Source organism: Corvus cornix, chromosome 15, assembly GCF_000738735.6.
Source record: "Corvus cornix cornix isolate S_Up_H32 chromosome 15, ASM73873v5, whole genome shotgun sequence".
Taxonomy (NCBI): domain Eukaryota; kingdom Metazoa; phylum Chordata; class Aves; order Passeriformes; family Corvidae; genus Corvus; species Corvus cornix.
In genome coordinates, this window is record NC_046345.1 from 2,238,904 (window position 1) to 2,256,955 (window position 18,052).

At 48.3% G+C, this 18,052-nt stretch overlaps 1 protein-coding gene across 1 annotated transcript; it reads right to left on the minus strand.

Moving 5' to 3' along the window:
• Window positions 1-1,263: 1,263 nt before the first annotated feature.
• RFLNA (refilin A) lies at window positions 1,264-17,530 on the minus strand. The gene is made up of 3 exons (XM_039561230.1): window positions 17,083-17,530; window positions 8,279-8,388; window positions 1,264-6,577 (listed from the first exon to the last, which is right to left on the minus strand). Exons 1-3 carry the CDS (start codon window positions 17,449-17,451, stop codon window positions 6,163-6,165), a joined length of 894 nt encoding a protein of 297 aa, XP_039417164.1. The 5' UTR covers window positions 17,452-17,530; the 3' UTR covers window positions 1,264-6,162.
• Between the last annotated feature and the right edge of the window lie 522 nt (window positions 17,531-18,052).

Here is an 18,052-nt window from a genome sequence, read left to right on the forward strand (position 1 = left end):
AGTTTAAATTCAAAGTCCATCCATTATAACTTCAGCACCTTGTAATCCCTCAGAGATATGTGCAATTACTCTCTGAAATATCCCAGGAGCAAAACTAATACCAAGCATCATCTGCTTAAATTTACAGCATCCAACTAGCACAGTAAAAGCCACTAGCTTAGGGGTTAGCTCATCTGAGCACACTTGCCAAAACACATATCCTGCATCTAATACTGCTTTTGCTGCTGAGGATTTAGCTGCCACCTCAGGAATCTTCATTGGACAGCATTCACATTTTATGGTTTTATTTAAATAGCAGGAGTGGATGCACATGTCCTTCATCTGGCATTTGGGTGCCAGCCAGTGAACTCACCCAGCCTGCACAACCCCTGCCTCCTCCACGTTGTTGTGTTTCCTCAGGTTCTTAGCCATGAGCTTGTCTCCCATCCTTCATCCTAGGAGCAATTCAGCCATGATTTGTGGCAAAAAGCTTGGGATGAGGACACGGGCACTTACGCTGCAGCTGAAGCAAGCATCTTGCATAACATGGCTTTGCTTCTCCTTTCCATTCCTTAGAGTTTTACAGCCGTTTTCATCCAAGCCTATTGACTTCATCCCTATAAATTCAATGATTTTTCCATAAGGATTAGTGTCAGATTCTCCCTGCAGACATCTTGGGTCTTGGAAGACAAAGGAGTGCTCTACTAATGGCTGGCTGGTGAGCCTGAGGCATTTACAGCAATGGCTTTAGAATGCACTTCATGGCCAGGCAGGGTCTTAGCCCCAGTGCAGCTCATCCACCATCATGATTCAGGAAGCCAGGACATAGGAGGATTCCAGTACTGCACTAGGATGTGGATACCTGGATACAAAATAAGCATTGTGTTGGTTCTTCCCGTCTTTGAGGGCCATGGGAAAGCTGGGAGAGGATTGTCTAGATCGAACACCAAGGCTTCATAGCTGAGTAGAACAAGATGAAGCAGAAGAGGGAAATTGAGAGTGAAGAAATGCTCAAACTGCCAACCAGGGAAATCCTGAAAGGCAAAGCTGCCTCTGAGAGTTCCTCCTCAGCTTTTCAGCTTTCCCTGGGCACACGAGGCAGAGCAGGGTTTGCACATCACAGCACTGACTGACTGTGCCACAGCCACCCATCCACAGGGAGCTGGGCTGAAATCCACAGGAAGGGATGGACACACCAGAAACGTTCCCCCTGGATGGGGAACCAAGGATGGGCATTAGGCACCAAGGAAAGGGATAAGGAAGAGGAAGGAAACTCTGCATACGTCAGCATGAAAGTTTGAGCATTTTATTATGATATATAAATTTTGTCTTCTTAAATTACTCTCTATGAGTTGAACAGAAAGGGATTATGGTGGAGGAAGGAATATACAAAAATAAAAGGATATTGTGAGCTACTGCATCACCACATATACAACAGTAAAGTGCTTTACAAGCACTTAGAGAATCAGACTTTTACAAAAATAAAAATATGACACATCCTTATGCATTTCCACCACTTGTAAGTTCTCTTCTTCCTTCTCTAACCTTCAGACACCTTTCAACCCCATCCTCAGGTCACAATTCACATGGTAGGATACTTTGCTCATTTTGATGGCCATTACAGTATCTGAAAAAGAATTAGTGCCTCCCAAGACTTATAAAATCCAATGGTTATGGAGCCTTATGGGAGGTGTTCAGAACAGATCAACTTACAAGCAATCAGGTGATCCTCAGGGAACAGACTTTATCTGGCAATAGAAATCTGAATATCCCACAAGAAGATCCATCATCTCCTCTAAAGCATTCCCCCATCCCCACAGAGGCACAGCTCTGTGCAGGTTTGATTGATACACACAGAAAGTGCCTCGTGAGCCTGGGGAATGCTGATGCTCACAGACTTCAGTGGGACTCAATGACTGTGACAAAGGATGGATCTGATTTTGTTTCAGCTCTAGAAAAGGCAAAGATGCCTCTTCCTACAGGAAAAGAGGCAGGTTAAAACTACAATGGCTAAATATCCTAGCTCACAGTGTTCACACACAGAACCATTCACCTCTAGCTCAGATTCACGCAGTCTTTAGTCTTCAGTTTGCTCTACAAAGTCTTTTGCTCATTAGCCTTCTGGTGACCTTTCCCATTTTTTTTAAGACACACTCAACATAAATAGTAAATAGCATTCACTTCTCTGACCAGCAGCTCACTCAAACACTGCTATCAACACCCAAACACCATTTCATCAGTCCCAGAAGGTGTGCACCCAGGGTGCAAATCTGTCTGTATTTCACATTAAGAAAAGTAGAGCTGGCTTAGGAAGGAAAAAAAAAAAGAAAAAGGCAAAAAAATAAAGACAAGCAGTAAACCTTTGGTCAAAGTTTCCCTGTGGTTTGTGCAACATATTCCACAGCTTCTGAAAGTTCAGTATTTGGTTAGGGTTTCATCTTTTTGGACCCAAATGCAATGACAGCAATGCAGGCAGACCAGACACAAACATGCTCTGTTGCATTCTGGGGCAAAAGAATCATAGGGATGAAGGGGAGAGAGACCCCCCACCTTTGAATAGGGACTTTCCATATTGAAAAAAACCAATCTTCCCCCTGTCAAAAAAAAGATAAAGGCAGTGTCTGCCTTTACCCATCAGGCTTGCAGGGCTGTGCAACATGCACGTCAGGATCCTGGGGAGAAAGAGGGTAGCCACAGTCCCAGCTGTTCAAGGAAAGTCACCTTTCCATGGTCTAAATTTATGGTTTGTATCTTTGAGAAAATATACAGAACAAAGATCTGTTGGTTGAGATCAATAACACTCCATTTAAAAGAAAAGCAGCTCCCTAGTGGGACCATTCGTTCCCTTTAGATGTACAAACACGCTACAGGTATGGCAAAAGGCACTTCTTGGCTGCCCAGAGTGATTGGCAACACAAAAACACAATTCAGTTTCTGGTGTTTAAGCAAAGCAAAAAAAGTCATCACTTCTCCCAGTCATGAGTAAGATGAACTTTGGCTCTTCTACCACTGCCTAACCCAGCCCACAGGGATGGGAGCAGCAGGGGCAGAGGGTGGGCAGGCAGGTTGGGATCTGTGCCCAGACAAGGACTCTCTGTGGTTTCCTTGACCTCAGGAAAAACAAAGTCCCTTTCCAACACCAGCTTTTGCTGAGAAGAAAAGCAGCTCGTGATGGGCCCATGGGAGACACCATGTAAGAAGGGATTTTTCAAAAATTTCTCCAGATCTCAGGCACTTGGCAATGTCCCAGTCTGGATGTGGTCCAGGGTGATAGTCCCACCATAGCCACCGTGGCTACACAGCTCAAAATGTGTTCAGCGGCCTAGAAACCCAAGCTGCTTTCTCTCTTATTTTTTCCCTAACATGGCAAGACCAGAAAAGCTGCTTAAACTCAAAGGAGCAGGAGCATGTTAGGTCACTTCTAGTGTATTTGCAGAGAAAACAAAGCATGAAGCTTCAAAGAGGCCTGGGCTGGGCGTGTGGGACCCTCCAGTGCCAAGGATGCAGCCCTCCACTGCACTCTCCCGGGAGCCACATCCACCTGTGAGACTTTGCCTCAGCAGCCCCTGTCCCTGTGTGGTGAAAAAGTCCAGGTTGAGGTTCAGTCTCTCTGCTGGATTTGTATTTGCACACTAGGTTTTTTTGGCTTGCCTTGAATTCTTTTTTAATGTTGCAGCTGATATTTAGGAAACAGAACTAACAGTGGACAGAGTGGGCAGAAGCCTGCAGCCAGTCACGATGAAAGGGATTTTTCTGGGGAAAACCTGTCCCACTCAAAGACCAGAATGATCAAGAACTGCAGCTTTGTGCTCGAAGCAGGGGAATAATCCAGCTGTTAAAAGGAGCAAAGCCTGATGTGTGGTCACAACAGGGAGAGTCTGGCATCCCCTTGGCTCTGAGGTCAGCCTGTCTCCGTGCTTGCTCAGTGGAGGTGCCTGCAGTCCAATCTGTCATCGTGCAGGGATCTCCTGGGTGTGAGTACCGGCCTTGCTTTTGGACCTGGATTACACTGCTGTCAGCTTGGAAACCTGCCCCTTTGCACAGACTCTCAGGGATGTGTGGAATGAGCCCTCCAGAGCCTTCACGGGTCCCCAGGAAGGCAGAAGGGCATTTCCCCTGCTCCCAAGGCTCGCTCAGCAGCACATGGCCACCAGGACACACCTCAAGATGAACTAGCAATAAGCGCATCAACGAGCTCACTGCACGGGGACCACGTTCATCCAAGCACCAACTCCCTGCTGCCTGAGCCAGCTCCACAGCACTCCTGTTTGCTGGAGCCCTGGGGAGAAGGGTTGCTTCAGGCATAATAATCCCTTTGGAGGCAGATGCTGCTTTTCCAGGCTTTGATGCTGACAGACAGTGACAGCAGAATCTGACCAATAACAAATATAATCTTTGTTTGTGTTGCTGTAAAGAATTCAACAGTAGGTGGAAGCCTTGGAAATCCTTTGAGAGGTTTCTCCCTACCGAGTCCTAACTCCCAGTAGAGAGGCAGAGTTCAGCACTGCCATAACACACATCTTTCAACACTAATGATGCTTCAGCTGTCAGGATTTAAGTTTGTATTTAAAGACTTTATATTTACCTCTGGTGGAAAAACTGTGCTACATTTTAAACAAGAGAACTCTGTTTCATAAAGGTCACAGTTCTGGTCACATTTACCAACTGCTTTTCGAAACTGATGGAAAAAGTATCTCTACATGTCACTAATTTTATTATTTTTTCAAGTTTTTCAGAATTTTTTTTTTTAATCTCTGTGGGTTTGTGCGTCAACTGTTCTGGGCAATCAGCTACGTCTTGTTGACACTGTTAATAGGCTTTCTGACTTGGCTGCTCAGCTGTGTTCTGAAATAACTCCATCAGACTCACAGCAAGTCAGGAACAAAATGGAAAGTTTAGAAGAGAGAAAGCTGGAAATTAATTTCCGGAGCTGTGTGGTTATTTCTAAGTCTGAGCAGCATGCAAGAATTCTTGGTAAGATTTTTGGAGACAATTCCATGCTATTTTCAAAAGTTATATGTTTGTGGGAATCCAGGCTCTTGCAGACTTTCAGCAAGATACCAAAGTGAAGATATACCAGGAGATGGGATTCATGAGGGGGGGATGGTTTACCTTAGGGTGCCTGCACTGACTCCTGCTCACTGTTTCTTGGTCCTTTTGCAGAGACAGCTCAGCTGTTTGCAAAGTACCTGTTTTTAGTGCTACAGCCTGGCTGATTAAGGAAAACCTGGATGGATTTGGGCTCTTCAATCCTTCAAGCTCTACACTGAGGAAGTTTGGCTGCTCCTCCACAGGAAGCAAAGCTGCCCATATTTCCACAAATATGGAAACTATTGGGAGGGTGAGTTAACCCTGCCCTGGTTTCTTTGAAGCCAGGGAGCATCTTCCTGCCCTACACTCCTCTCTGCAATACAGCCACACCCTGAAACTCAGAAGGTCTGCAAGAGCATACAGATCCCTTAAATTGGGTGCTAGAGGCAATGAACAGCATGGCACACTTGATCTGACAATACTTTTGATAAAAGGGCACTGGGCTCCTAAATCACTCGGTCACTTTTAGAAACCGGCCCTTCAGCTGCTCATTTTCCTCAATCTCCCCCACTTACTCCTGGCTGGCCTCACAGAAGATGTGTCTGTGCATGAGGGCAGGCCCTTCTCCCATCTCCTGGTTGTGCTGTGTCTTCCTATGGTATATAAACATCCAGCTGCTAGCAAGAGCTGGGGGACCTGTTTAAATCCTCTTTTTCTTGGGGTGACAGTCTCCACTCCTCTCAGCAAGTGGGGTGGCTGCGGTGCTGTAATACGGCAGCTCTCACTCAGATGAGCTGTTGGAGCAAGCTGTGATGTACTGATACAAATAACCACCTCCTCTGCATTTCAGCTCTAAAAGAGATCTGGCCTGGTGTGTGCTGGGCCGACCAGACGCTGACTCTGCAGTTGGTCTTCCCTTTGCAGAGACCAAAATAGCTCTGAAGCTTACAGTGACTCTCACCTATGTGCTAGACGAGACCTACAGAGCTCATAAGGCATCACTCTGCTATGGGTAACAGGGTCCTTTGTCATCTTGATTTCATCTAAACACAAGCCAAAAATAGATATGCTCGGGGGAAAAAAAACCCCAAAAATAAAATCCAGATCATGAATGTCAGGAACGTCGCAAAATACAAGCCAGCCTCTCACTGATCAAAACCATCCTGTGCCCTGCAAACCTCCTCCCAGCCAGTTCAGCCTCGCCCGAGACAAGGGCGTTGCTTTCTCCAGCCATGAATATTCAGTCGCCATCAAGCCGCACGGGTTGGTTTCCTCGCAGAGTTCCAGCTGCACGCTGGAAGCAAACCAGCGCTTGGCACAACCCAAGCTGTAGTTGAGGGTGGTCCGGTAAATGTTCTTGGCACGCTTAGGAAAAATGATGGTCGTGCTCTGAAACCTCACCGGCTTCTGGCGGGGCTCGAAGGTCAGCTGGGACTTGTAGTTCCGCCAGGTGCAATTGGGAGCAGCGATGATGGTCTCGCTGTAGGTGGTGACGGTGGGGATGGGGCCGTAGAAGACGTCATCCCGATAGTGCTTCTCCGAGTCGTACTTCACCTCGGAATTGCACCTACAGAGGACAGCAAGGAGTCAGAAGCACAGCCCAGGCAGCAAAGGAGGTAAGACAGGCAGGGACTCTTCTATAAGCCTTCAAAGCTGGCAGCATTTACCACCTCTTACTGCACAGACACTGGGGCAGATACCAAAACCCAAAGCCAAGAGGACTCTGTCCTGCTGGGGAATCCTGTTGGAACCCCACCTTGCTGTGAATCCATCTCAGCATTTCTGCAATGTGGTCGTACCAGGGTAGAAAACACCTTGTTGCACAGGCTCCAAGCAACGCTCTTCTTCCTCTGGTTTTCTCTGTGGGTCTCACTGGGGCCTCAGCTCAGCCCTGAGGGCTACACTGGAGGCAGACAAACACCCTGTGATGGTCTTGTTGAGCTGTCAAGGCTGTTTGTCTTTATTTCTTTATACCACCTTGCCATCGTTGCACAAAAATGCCCAAACCAGCTAAAATCTGAGTGCTGGGAGATGAGGGGTGAGGTTGCTTGTTGGAGCCTACAGAAAATCCAAGAAATGCTGAAAGAGCAGGAGAAGCAAAAGGATATTGTGGGTTATGGCTGCCCAACACCCGAGCCACTGCTCTCAAAGGAATTGGCCCACCTGAACTGCCAACAGATGGAGAACCACAAAAGGTAGAATGTCACTGCCCTGCCTTTTTTCTGCACTCATCCAAAAGGGATGTGTGGGCACCAGACCACAAAAAGGGCTTTTCCTAGAATCCCTAGCCATGGGGAACAGCAGGATTTCCACTGGTTTTCCCCGCTCCCCAAATGCTCCTCCAGCAATCAGCAGCCAAGGAATGTGCAGCTCCACGTAAAAAAGATTAAAAGCTGGGTGTGTGCTTGTCATTACCTCCACCCAGAAGGGGGCTGACTGATTGTGCACCGCGTGTAATCTGAGCTGCTGTAATGTATTTTGCACAGCTAGGGTGTAAGCAAGTCATTCAGCACACATAAAACAAGGCTCCGATGTAATCACCATAAAAACATGCCCGCTGGCAGTTCCTCAGCCAGCAGAGATTTACTGGGGTACATTTCCAGAGAGAGAAGTTTGCATAGGTTGACAGGGGTAGGAATTGGGTTTACAGTCCTCCCACTGTCCCTGCTCCAAGCTGTGTGTAACTGCTCCGTGCTGTTTGCAGGGTACATTCCACACCAGCAAAAGAGTAAAAGAAGAGCAAAGACCAACATTTATCCATCGGCCATAGCACCAGCCCCACAGGAGGGCAGAACATCTCCATCACTGGCTTGAGGGACCATCTCCTCACAAGGAGGAGCTCATTCAGTCCCTGTGGGCTGTCTAATGTTGGTTTCTCTGCGGCAAGAGCGAACAAAAACAGGTGCCAATTAGAAGGGTGTTGCTCCTTCTGAAGATACGAGTCATCTGGGAACGGTATGAAGACCATCAGATTACTTAGTGGAGGCCATCAAGCCCACAGATGGTAATGGTTTTCTCTCATAGCCTTGGATTTGACTTGGCCTTGGAAGGAAAGCTGCCTTCTGTTGAAACCTCCCTCCAGTTCTTGCCTCCTCCCCTCTGCCTCTGCTGCTGTCAGTGTCTTTAATTCAGGAACTACCCTCCCACCTGTCCTTCCCTTTCCATCAAAATAACCATGACTCCCATTTGTAAACACATTTTAATTCTTGGCAGAAGCACCAGAAAAAAAGACAGAAATCCCCATCTACCCACCCAATCCCATCTGTACCTGATTTCCTGTATGGGCTCAGGGTTGACCTCAATGCTTTCTCCAAAAAACACAGGGTACATTCGAGGCCTTATCTCTGGCATGGACGGGTTCAGGAGCAGGTAAGGCATCTGCAGGAAGGAGAGCACAGCAAGCGTTGGGACACACCAGATGGGGCTGGCACAGTTCATAACGTGCTGTGGCTGGCAGCTGAGCAGCCTAACACAACACCTGGACTGTCCTCACCTACCAACACCTCCCTCTGCCCCAGCTCACCTCCCAGGTACGTGACTGTGCCCACATCTCTGCCACTCCATGCTTCATTATCTGTTTGCTGAAATTTAGCCTTGCCTTTCCTTCTTCCTTTCTTGTTTCTCATAGGAATAGCAGTTGGTTTTGAGTTTTCTTTAGCCCTGATATTGCCTTTACTGGCTAGGAACTAACAAGTCTTAGAAATACTCAGAGTATGTCAGCATGGAGAAGTGCTCCATGTCTGACCTAACACACAGATAGGGCCTAAGGCTGCTGACTTAAAGGATGTAGGTCTACTTAAGTGAGACATGTATATATATTTTTATAGATACATGCACAAATATGTACATAAAATCATGTATCCCTTGCAACAATCCAGCAGAGGAAGTGACAGACTTGCTGTTCCTGAAGTCTCTGTGCCAAAAATGGCTCTTGTGCTCCAAAGGACATTCCTGTTAACCATAAAACTGAGGGTGGGGTGAGACACTGGGGCACCTTGTGGCCTCTGCAATGTAGGAAGCCAGTTGCAAGCCAGGACTTTATAATGAATGGAGCGGCTCAAATTCATGACACTGAAAACTGGATTTTTAAGACTAATTGCACCGTGAACTTACTTACTCTGACAAATTGTCACAGACCAGCCTAGGCTCCTCTGCCCACCACAGAAATGAGTAATCCCACTTCTCTATACTGGAGTGCTCCTAAACACCAGTTCCCACATATGGGGATCCTGTGTCTGGTGCCTGGACCAAACCCAACAGCTAATTAAGCCTAATCCTGCCCTCCTGGAAAAATGTCACTGCAGGTTTCAGTCTCTGCCACTACTTTTCTGTCAGCAGATATTTATGACACACAGGGACACAGGATCTCTTTAAAGGAGATGGCTGGCAGCCTCTGTGCAGGGTCTGTAGATGGCTAGCTGAGGTCTGCTTTCTTCTACTGGTTTGGGCTTTCTGCCTCAGGCTAAGGCAAAAGATGTCACTGCCCCATCTGAATTTGCCAAGCCCTTCAATTCTGTATCCCAAAGCCACAAAGCTGTTTCTTCTTTTCATACTGAAATACCCCTGCACTTTACTGCTGTGTAAAGTCCTACTATAAAGTAAAATGGCCAACCCCCCTTTTTGATTGAATATTTCTGTTCCATTGTCAAAACAGAACAGTATTTGCATAGGTGGGGGGGGAAAAAGAAAAAAAAATATACATGTTCACCGTCCCTACCAAACACTGGCCAAAAGGCAAAGTTCATTCCTGGATTGCTTTCAACACTCTTGACAGGGGAGGGCAAGGGCAGCCTTTCTGGTTGTAAATAAAGCTCTTTGCTTCTGAAATGTGAATTGTTTACATCAGAGAAGCCTTGGTTCACAGGGGTGCAAATATCCAGCTTGTAACAGTCTGCACATGGCCGGAGCTCTTTCTAAAGACATTTTGTACAAAAGAAGAGGTTCAGTTGGATGCAGGAGTCAAACACCATTTGCACATGCTCGTGAGCTTTGTGAACAGCAGGCAGGCTGCCCTTTGCGGGTTCACCTGCAGAGGGATGCAGATTGCTTGAACTGATGAAGGAAATAGGGCTGGGGATACGTGTCCCTCCTCCTTTAAAGAAGCAGTTTCAAAGAAGGGCTTCCAGGAAACAAACCTTCACACTCCTTGCTAACAAATGGTGACACTAAGTGTGCTCTGAACATCCCCAGCATGCGGGAGACTAAGCCTTTCCTGTGGCTTAGCAGGAACACTGCTGGGGCATCTGGCCCCCAGCGTGTGTATGGGAACAGCCTTCCCAGCCCGCTGAGCACCGGGGGTGCTGCTCGGTCAGAGCGTGGGCAATCCCCGTCTGTGGAAAGCACAGGTCCCACTGCAGGGAACAGGAAACAAGAACACGCTGCAGAAACAATACCAGCCTGCACAGAGAAACGGAGGCGCTGGCATGCATGACTGACATCAATCAGAGTCAAAAAGTTGCTGCTGAACTTGGCGAGAGCAGGATTAAGTGTTCTCCAGGTTAGCTCTGGATGGGGCGATGATGAGACTGTTTCCACTGGGGTTACAGTTAACCTTGCTCTGGGCAGGGAAGGGTGGCAAAAGGCATTTCATACGCTGTAGATAAGCACCACCTTCAGACCTGCAGGCTTGGCTTAGTTTAGAAAGCTGGAACTGCAGACATTGGCAGGCCAAAGCCAGGATTTCTACTGCCTGTCGAGAGCATTACAGACTCAGACCTCTCTTCGAGTAGTACCGTGAGCTGCTGCAGGTCAGAAACCTTGAAGTCACCTGGAAGTCTGCACATGGAAGATGTAAATAACTTACAAAGCACAGCCTAAAAATAGAGATCTGAAAGACCCTGCAGGCTGCTCACCAAACAGCAACTGATTTGCTTGCACGGCGTGAAGGGGTCACTAAAACAGCAACCACAGGTTTCACACGGTAGCCATTGAAAGGCACTTCAGGTGACATTTTGTTTTCCCTCCAATGATGTTTGTTCTGAAATGTCGGCTCCTGCAAGTCACCTGGAGCTGGGAAGCAAGGAACAGGGGATATGAGCTTTCCAAAAGATTTGTCTTTGGGGCTGAAATGTTATATGCTTGGCACATGTCAAAAGCTGGCTTTTTGGCAAGAGTTTGACACTGACTCCTTCCAATCTGCTTTAAGGAAGAAAACAAAACAAAAAAATTCTGTCAAAAAAAATACTGACTCAATTATTTTTCCTTCTGCACAGGAATGGCTGAAAGAAGAGGAGCACTGGATTGCTGAGCTCCCTTGAGAAAATCATGATCCCTGGCTCGTTTCCAGGAATCACTTGGTGATCTCCAGACACTCCACAAATAAGGCAGGTTTCTGTATTATCCTGCCCTATGGATAGGCTGGCAGGGAGCAGAGGTTGCTGCACACTCCTGGGGGTCACTGATGGTGAGGAGGAGAAGCCCACATCACTTCAGACCAGGCTATCCACAAGTGATCCATAGTCGAGGTCTGTCTATCCAAGGGTTGCTGTGCTGGAACGCTGCAGTGGGGACCTGATTCATCTGTCCCCAGGAACTGGAGCTGTGCTGGTACTTACCAGATGCAGCTCCACAAAAGCCACCACAACCCTGCCATCTTCATGCAAGGACAGAAAGAGTCTGGTAGGCAAGGAAGGTTGAGAAGACAAAATGAAAGATACTGGAGAGATCAAAAAAGTGACTCCCATGTTTACAAAATAGATCCAAGGTGAATATTAAGCAGTTATTGTGCTATTATTTTTATTTCTTTTCCAGTACATAATTTGTTTTAACCAGCAAAGAGTTACAGTATTATTAAAAAGTTGAAGAGCTTTCTTGTTTGGCTGCATTTTTCCCTCTGCCTTAACTCTGATGCCTTTCAGGCATGTAACGGCCTGGGCAGCTAAACTCTGCTTTTTGCAAGTAGCAGATAGATAAACACAGATAAAACTGGTTGCTGAACGGAATTCAATCTACAGCTCAACGACAGCATTGACTGTTCTTTAGCTGCCAAATTCTGGGCAGCAAAGCAAGAAAAAGGAAAGGAAATTAACGTGACTTGAAATAAATAAACCCCCAAAACCTTTCCCCAGAGAGCACAAAGAACCAGAACTGACCGACTCCTTCTGCTATGGTCATTATAAGGAAGGCACTAAGATGTGGCATTAGACCTCTAGGGACTGTAAGGGGAAACAGCTTTCCAAGTGTCAGGGCTACAAACAGGATATAGCTTCCCAAATTCCCAGCTCCTAACTTAGCTAGGGCATAAGCAAATCTCTCACCACATTTTCCCACTATGGTAACATGTCAGGTCCATGAAAATGTCACTTTACTCAGCTGTTATTTACAGCTATAATGAAAGATCTGGCTGAGTTATTTGACACACATCTACATTCTCCGCTCTAGAAGATAAGCAATATTTGTTTAACAGACCATTTATTTTCCCAATATCTGCACGTATTGCACATTACGAGTAATTTATACTAGAGCCGGATGAGATTATATTGGGAGGTGATAACAGTAAATGCAAACCTCAGGTAGAAAGCAGGGCTTTATTATTTCAAAGAATTACATCCTTCCTGCTTATCTCCCTCTTTTATTTCAAGTGGGAAATGTGTGCTGCATTGCTTATTGTCCACAGGGTTACGCAGGGACACAATGGAAATTCAACAGCTAGAAGACATCACCCTCAATGTCTTTCATCAGAGCCACACTTTTCAGAGCAGATGATGAGATCCTGATGCCCGTTTCCCTGATCTGCCCCAAAGGGACATCTGTCAGATCAGGTGAGGCGGATCAAGTGAGGCCCACAGCCATTCCCTGTTCTTCACCAAGAAGGAAGAGGAGGGGGTGCATATCCAGAACTGCATGGGGCTGAGGGACAGGGAACAGCCAGGTGGGTTTGTCCTTTGCCAGGAGAGGACACAGGGTGGAACCGAAGTCACCACCAGCCCCTGCCGGGGGAATTCCTGCAGGATGCAGCCCCATGGGAGCAGCCTGGAAGTGGGTCAGGATGCCAGGCTGCCAACAAGCCCTGAGGCAAACCCTGCTGTGGTGCCAGATGGGTGGCTCGCTCCCCACACCAGCCTGGGGCTTTCCCAGAGCTGCTGGGACCAACACAGCCTTGGAGAGTCACATCCCCTGCCTCGTGTGCGGGCTGCAGGCTGGCTCAGGCCGGGCTGCTGGGCCTCCCTCTCACGTGTGCTTTCACTGTAGGTGTTGGCAGGTCTGGAAGTTACATATGGAAAGCCTTTGATGGCCACGTTCCCCACCCAGTCCCTACAAGACATCGTCCCATTCCCGGAGCACTGTCAGTGTAGGATGAGATGCTGGCTCTGTGACAGAAGGGGTCTTCAAAATGCTGCATGTCAGGAAGAGATGTTCTGGGTTTTTTGGGTTTTTTTATTATGAGCCACTAATCTAACAGGCTTGGCACACACTTGTTGTCTGTGAAGGCTGCGCCAAGGGGGGAGGTCTCCTTCTCCATACTTGAGATGAAGCTGGAATCTCCTCCCACCACACAAGAGTGATTCTGAACCATTCTTGCATCCTGAATGTAAGTAGAAATTCCCTACATCCCTACAGCTGATTCACTGGGATATAGCCCCACAGAAGTCAGTACTCACTGAGGCAGGTTGAGTGCACAAATACTTAAGTCTTACAAAGAAAAAGGAACTCACTGCAGTGGCAAAAGTTCCTTTCACTGTTGGGAAGGAACATAAAATCTGCTGCTTCAAGAAGGTAGGATTGATAGTTCTGCAGATGAATGTGATCCTGATGTCCCCTGATATCCATTAGGAGTTGTGCAATGAATGCAAAGCACGTATTTCAGCACAGTCCAAAAGCAGTTCTTGTAGCCTAAATCTACATCCCAGGGCAAGAACAACAGGGAAAACTCTAAGCAGATATGGGTACTTTGATGTCATTTCATTCCCTACGCTTGCAGCAACTGCTTCTTTGTGCATATTATTAGGGATTTATTTTGTTGTACTTCTGTTCCTTTTGGCCCAGCTTTACAGGCACAGCCTAGAGAATTCAGTAACCTAAGTCATAAGAATCAATTTAATAATGCTTCAGATTTAAAAGGCAGAACTAGGTAAAAGTCACCTTCTATTTTCCTTAGGATATTTGCACTTAAGCACAAAACACTTGACAAATTTCCTACATGGACTTTATTTGAAGAAATAAAAGCAAATTTATTCTGCACTACAAGTAAAACGCGGGGGGAAAAAAAGTCCCTAAATGGTGTTGAACTTGTGGTATTTATGACTCTGGCCCTAAATTGCCTTTCATATTTTCTTGGATCCCAAAGCTGTTCCCAAATTGGCTGGTTAAATGTGAATAAATGGTGCATTGTCTTTGAAACAAAGTTGTGCTTATTAAAGAGCAGAGAGTTTACTTTTTCAGAGTCACAGTTAATAACACAGAGCAGAGAGAGCACAGATTTTACACACAAGAAAGTCTTCGATAAGGGCATGCAATCCCCTTTTAGTCTGCATGAGAAGGGCTGCCCTAAAGCAGAAAAATTCTGTAACATATTTGTGAGGTTGGAGCAAAATAGCTGGCTGCAGAGGAACGCAACTGGGTTCAGACTGGTGGTTTGATAGTTCTGCAGCAAAGAATAGCATGAAATACTTCACTCAGATCTGGAATGTTGTTTCCTTCACCTGACAGCAATTTATTGTAACTGTACATACTGGAACTTTGGCTGTTGGTGACTGAGCTTATATATGGTTTTATAGTATTCCAACACAAAGAGTGCAGGCTGTGTTCCTGGCTCTGTCACGTTTATAAGCAAAACAAACACTAATATAACAGGCGATTAAAAAAAGCATTTCTTGGTGTGCAAATAGCTGCAATTATTGATTTGCCAATTCTGCATGCTCTGATGAACAGCAGAGGAGTAGACTTAAACAGAAGCACATTCATGGGTTGCATAACTGCTCATAGATCTGCAAGCCCTTGTTAAACGGCAAAATTAAAGCTAATTAGACACTGCAATTTAGAAGTATGAAGCAAGCAATGCTCTCCATATTTTTCCTGCTTTAATAACAGCTGCAAGTACAGTATTTGCACAGTGGAAATGAGAGGAAGTGAAACTCTCTGTAGTCAAATAGAGTGAAAATTCCTATTTACTTCATTATTTTGCCGTGGACCAAACAGAGTTAAAGAGCAGAGCCCAGCACCACTCCAAATAATACAGTCCAACTCGTTTCAGCATTTGGACCCTTGCAACCTTCTGTACCTGCTAAGAGCATGGAAATACCCCCAGTGTATGGAACCCATACTATAAGCAGGAGCCCAGGGCTGCCCTTGCAATGTGATACAAAATTTAGAAACATCTACAGTGTGAGCTTTTCTGAAGTGTCTAAAATGTTCATTAATGATCAAAATAATTGGAAAACTGAGTATTACCTTATACAGATCACAGGAGTAACTTTTTTTCCTGGAGGAGTCAAGCACTAAAACTCTCAATCCTAACAGCCCATGAACTGAAATAAATTTTCTCATGCCCTTTCTTCTTCAATATCCAAGGTCTTTATTGGGTGGAGTGGTGGCCAACTGTCATATTGCTGGAGTGGAGACTGTCATATCCCCATTTCAGAGTTCTGCAGACACCTCCACCCCTGCTGTTTTTTGGTCCAGCAGCCTTCACGCACCTTCCTTCCCCATTTTATTATACAGACACACAGCAACAGCCTGATCCTGCCAAATCAGAGGTGTGTGGGTAACTTTGTACATAAACACTCCCATCGACATGGCACACACGCCCAGGCATCTGCAGGTAAGGCTCCATATGTAGGAACTGCGGCGTTAGCAGGTTTGAGATTTGACTTTTGTAATAACACCTCACACCCTCTCCACTGTGAGGAGTCATTGTTCATGGGGAAGGTTTTGGCATGTTCAGGAGTAAAAGGTAGTTTTCAATAATATGCCCAGACAGCCTTAGAGCTTGAGAAAGAGCACGAGGGTGTGAGGAGTCATTGCAAAATGTCTCTATGGGAAAGAAGTCTTTGAATAGTCACTAAACCATAGGTAGATAATTTTTTCTCATGGAAAAATTTTTGCTGCAGTTCTCATTCCATATAAATGCCAATTAACCACGTTGAATACACCTACAAACATCTTTTATACATGTTTAAAATTTTTTTCAAGAGCCCTGGGGAAGAACTTTAATCATCCTTTAAAAACCTCCACCACCACCGCTTATGCTCTGAACGTTGTGTTTTAAAACAGGTTTTATATCTCAGGGATAGAAATAAACAAATAAAGCAGAATAATGGTCATAATAAATCTACCCAAATCCTACTCCACATTCAACCGCTTCACTGGCACTGCATCAGGCTGACCGAAAGCTGCGGTGCTCTGCCAGCTGTCTGAGCTTACAAACCACTACCCCTGGCTCCGCTCAGCTGCCAGCGAACAAATCTTTCACGAAGGCTCATGCCACAAAGCCCCGCTCCAGCAAAGGGCAGCGGCACACAGCCTTTCCCAGAGTCTGTCCCGCACCAGCTCCCCGGACACACATCCCTACCCTGCCCCAGCTAACAGGCACTTCTGGCTTTCTTTCAGCCAGGGCTCCAGCAAACGTCGCTCCACGCTCCTCACAAACCAGATGTGGGATGCCAGGGCGTAATGATGGCTGGGAGCCAGAAGACCCTGCCTCGGTCCGGATGGATGCAGCTCCAACCTGTACCTACCAGGCAGAGAAGTGTCACTGAGAAAGCAATTACACTTTTCTGTTCCGAAGGTGGGCAGGGGAGCCTGGTTCGACTTGGGTCTCACTCCCACACCGTTATTAGGGTTCACCCAGCCAAACTGCTAACACTCTGTGCGTGTATCCAAAAACCCTGCCCGGCACTGGACCAAGCCCTGCCTGGCACAGCAGCGGAGCTGCCAACACCGGACTGCAGCCGCCACAGGCAGCCCGGAGTGCCCTCGGCCGGCGGAGGGGCACTGCGGGGGGAACTCAGCCCAGGGGTGCCCAGGCAGCGGTCACAGGCGCCCTCCTGCCTGCCCCCCGCTCCGGGGCTCGGCCAGCCTTTCCCCCGCGGGACCCGGTGGGAACAGAGCCCGGTGCCCGGGTTTGGCTCTTACCACTTTGCCGTCCTTGGCCTCTCGCCGGTGGCCCGGGGCCGGGGGCTCCGCACCGCCGCTGCCCCCTGCTCGGCCCTCACCGGGCGACAGGGAGTAGAAGGGGGGGCTGGGGCTGGGGGGCAGCCCCGAGTCCGGGCTGTCCAGCAAGCCTTCCCGGCTCTTCTCCTTCAGGCTCTCGTCCATCCCTTGCAGCTGGAGGTGACCTACCATGTCTGGGGGACAGCGAGGGGGCCGCGGCGGGAGAAAATCCTCCAGCGCCGCCCGCCGCGGAGGGAGGGAAGAGGAAGGGAGCCCGGGGGGCCCCTCCTGAGTCCCGACCGCCGCTACCAGCCTGCCGGAGCCCGGTGCTGCGCGGGGCAGCGCCAGCATCAGCCAGACCGGGGTGTCCCGGCCGCCTCCCCTCCACCGGCCCTGGCCCTGCCCGCCCGGCCGCCCCCGCCCTCAGGCGTTCCCGGGGAAGGGAAGCGAAGCCCGATCCCCCCGCCCAGCCCCGCGGGGACGCAGCCGAGTGCGCGCGGCAGCGCCCGGGGCGGCCCCGCCGGCAGGGAGCGCTGGGCGCGGCGGGGGACGGGACGGCGACGGGACAGGGACGCGCCGCGCTCGTCCACCGGCTGCGCCGCCCCGCCGCCTCCCGGCGGCGCATTTATCCGGAGAGGGTGGGAGGGAGTCGGGGAGCGCCCTCCCCTTCCCCCGGCCCCCCAGCTCTGTCCGGCCGCACGTTCTCGGGCGCTTCCCAGGCACGGAGCGCGTTCGGCGCCGCCCGCCCGCCCTCTCCCCCCTGAGGGGACGGGGCAGCCCCCGCGCACGGCCGGCAGGAGAGGGGTCGCGCCACACACCTACTCATGGGCTGCGGCTGCCCTCTGCTCATTCCCTCACTGCTGTCCGAGTTTTCTCTCGGTTACGTTCCATTTCCCCCTCCGTTCTGATTTTTGTCCCTCTTCGATCTCTGCACACTCCAAGGCGGGGAAAG

Excerpts from the sequence above, each read along its gene's own strand:
- RFLNA (XM_039561230.1), bottom strand. The coding sequence starts at position 17,451 with ATGCTGGCGCTGCCCCGCGCAGCACCGGGCTCCGGCAGGCTGGTAGCG. Across the intron at positions 8,389-17,082 it reads AGGCCAAGGACGGCAAAGTG|ATGCCTTACCTGCTCCTGAA; the intron begins GTAAGAGCCAAA and ends TCCTTCCTGCAG. Across the intron at positions 6,578-8,278 it reads GAGCCCATACAGGAAATCAG|GTGCAATTCCGAGGTGAAGT; the intron begins GTACAGATGGGA and ends TGTCCTCTGTAG.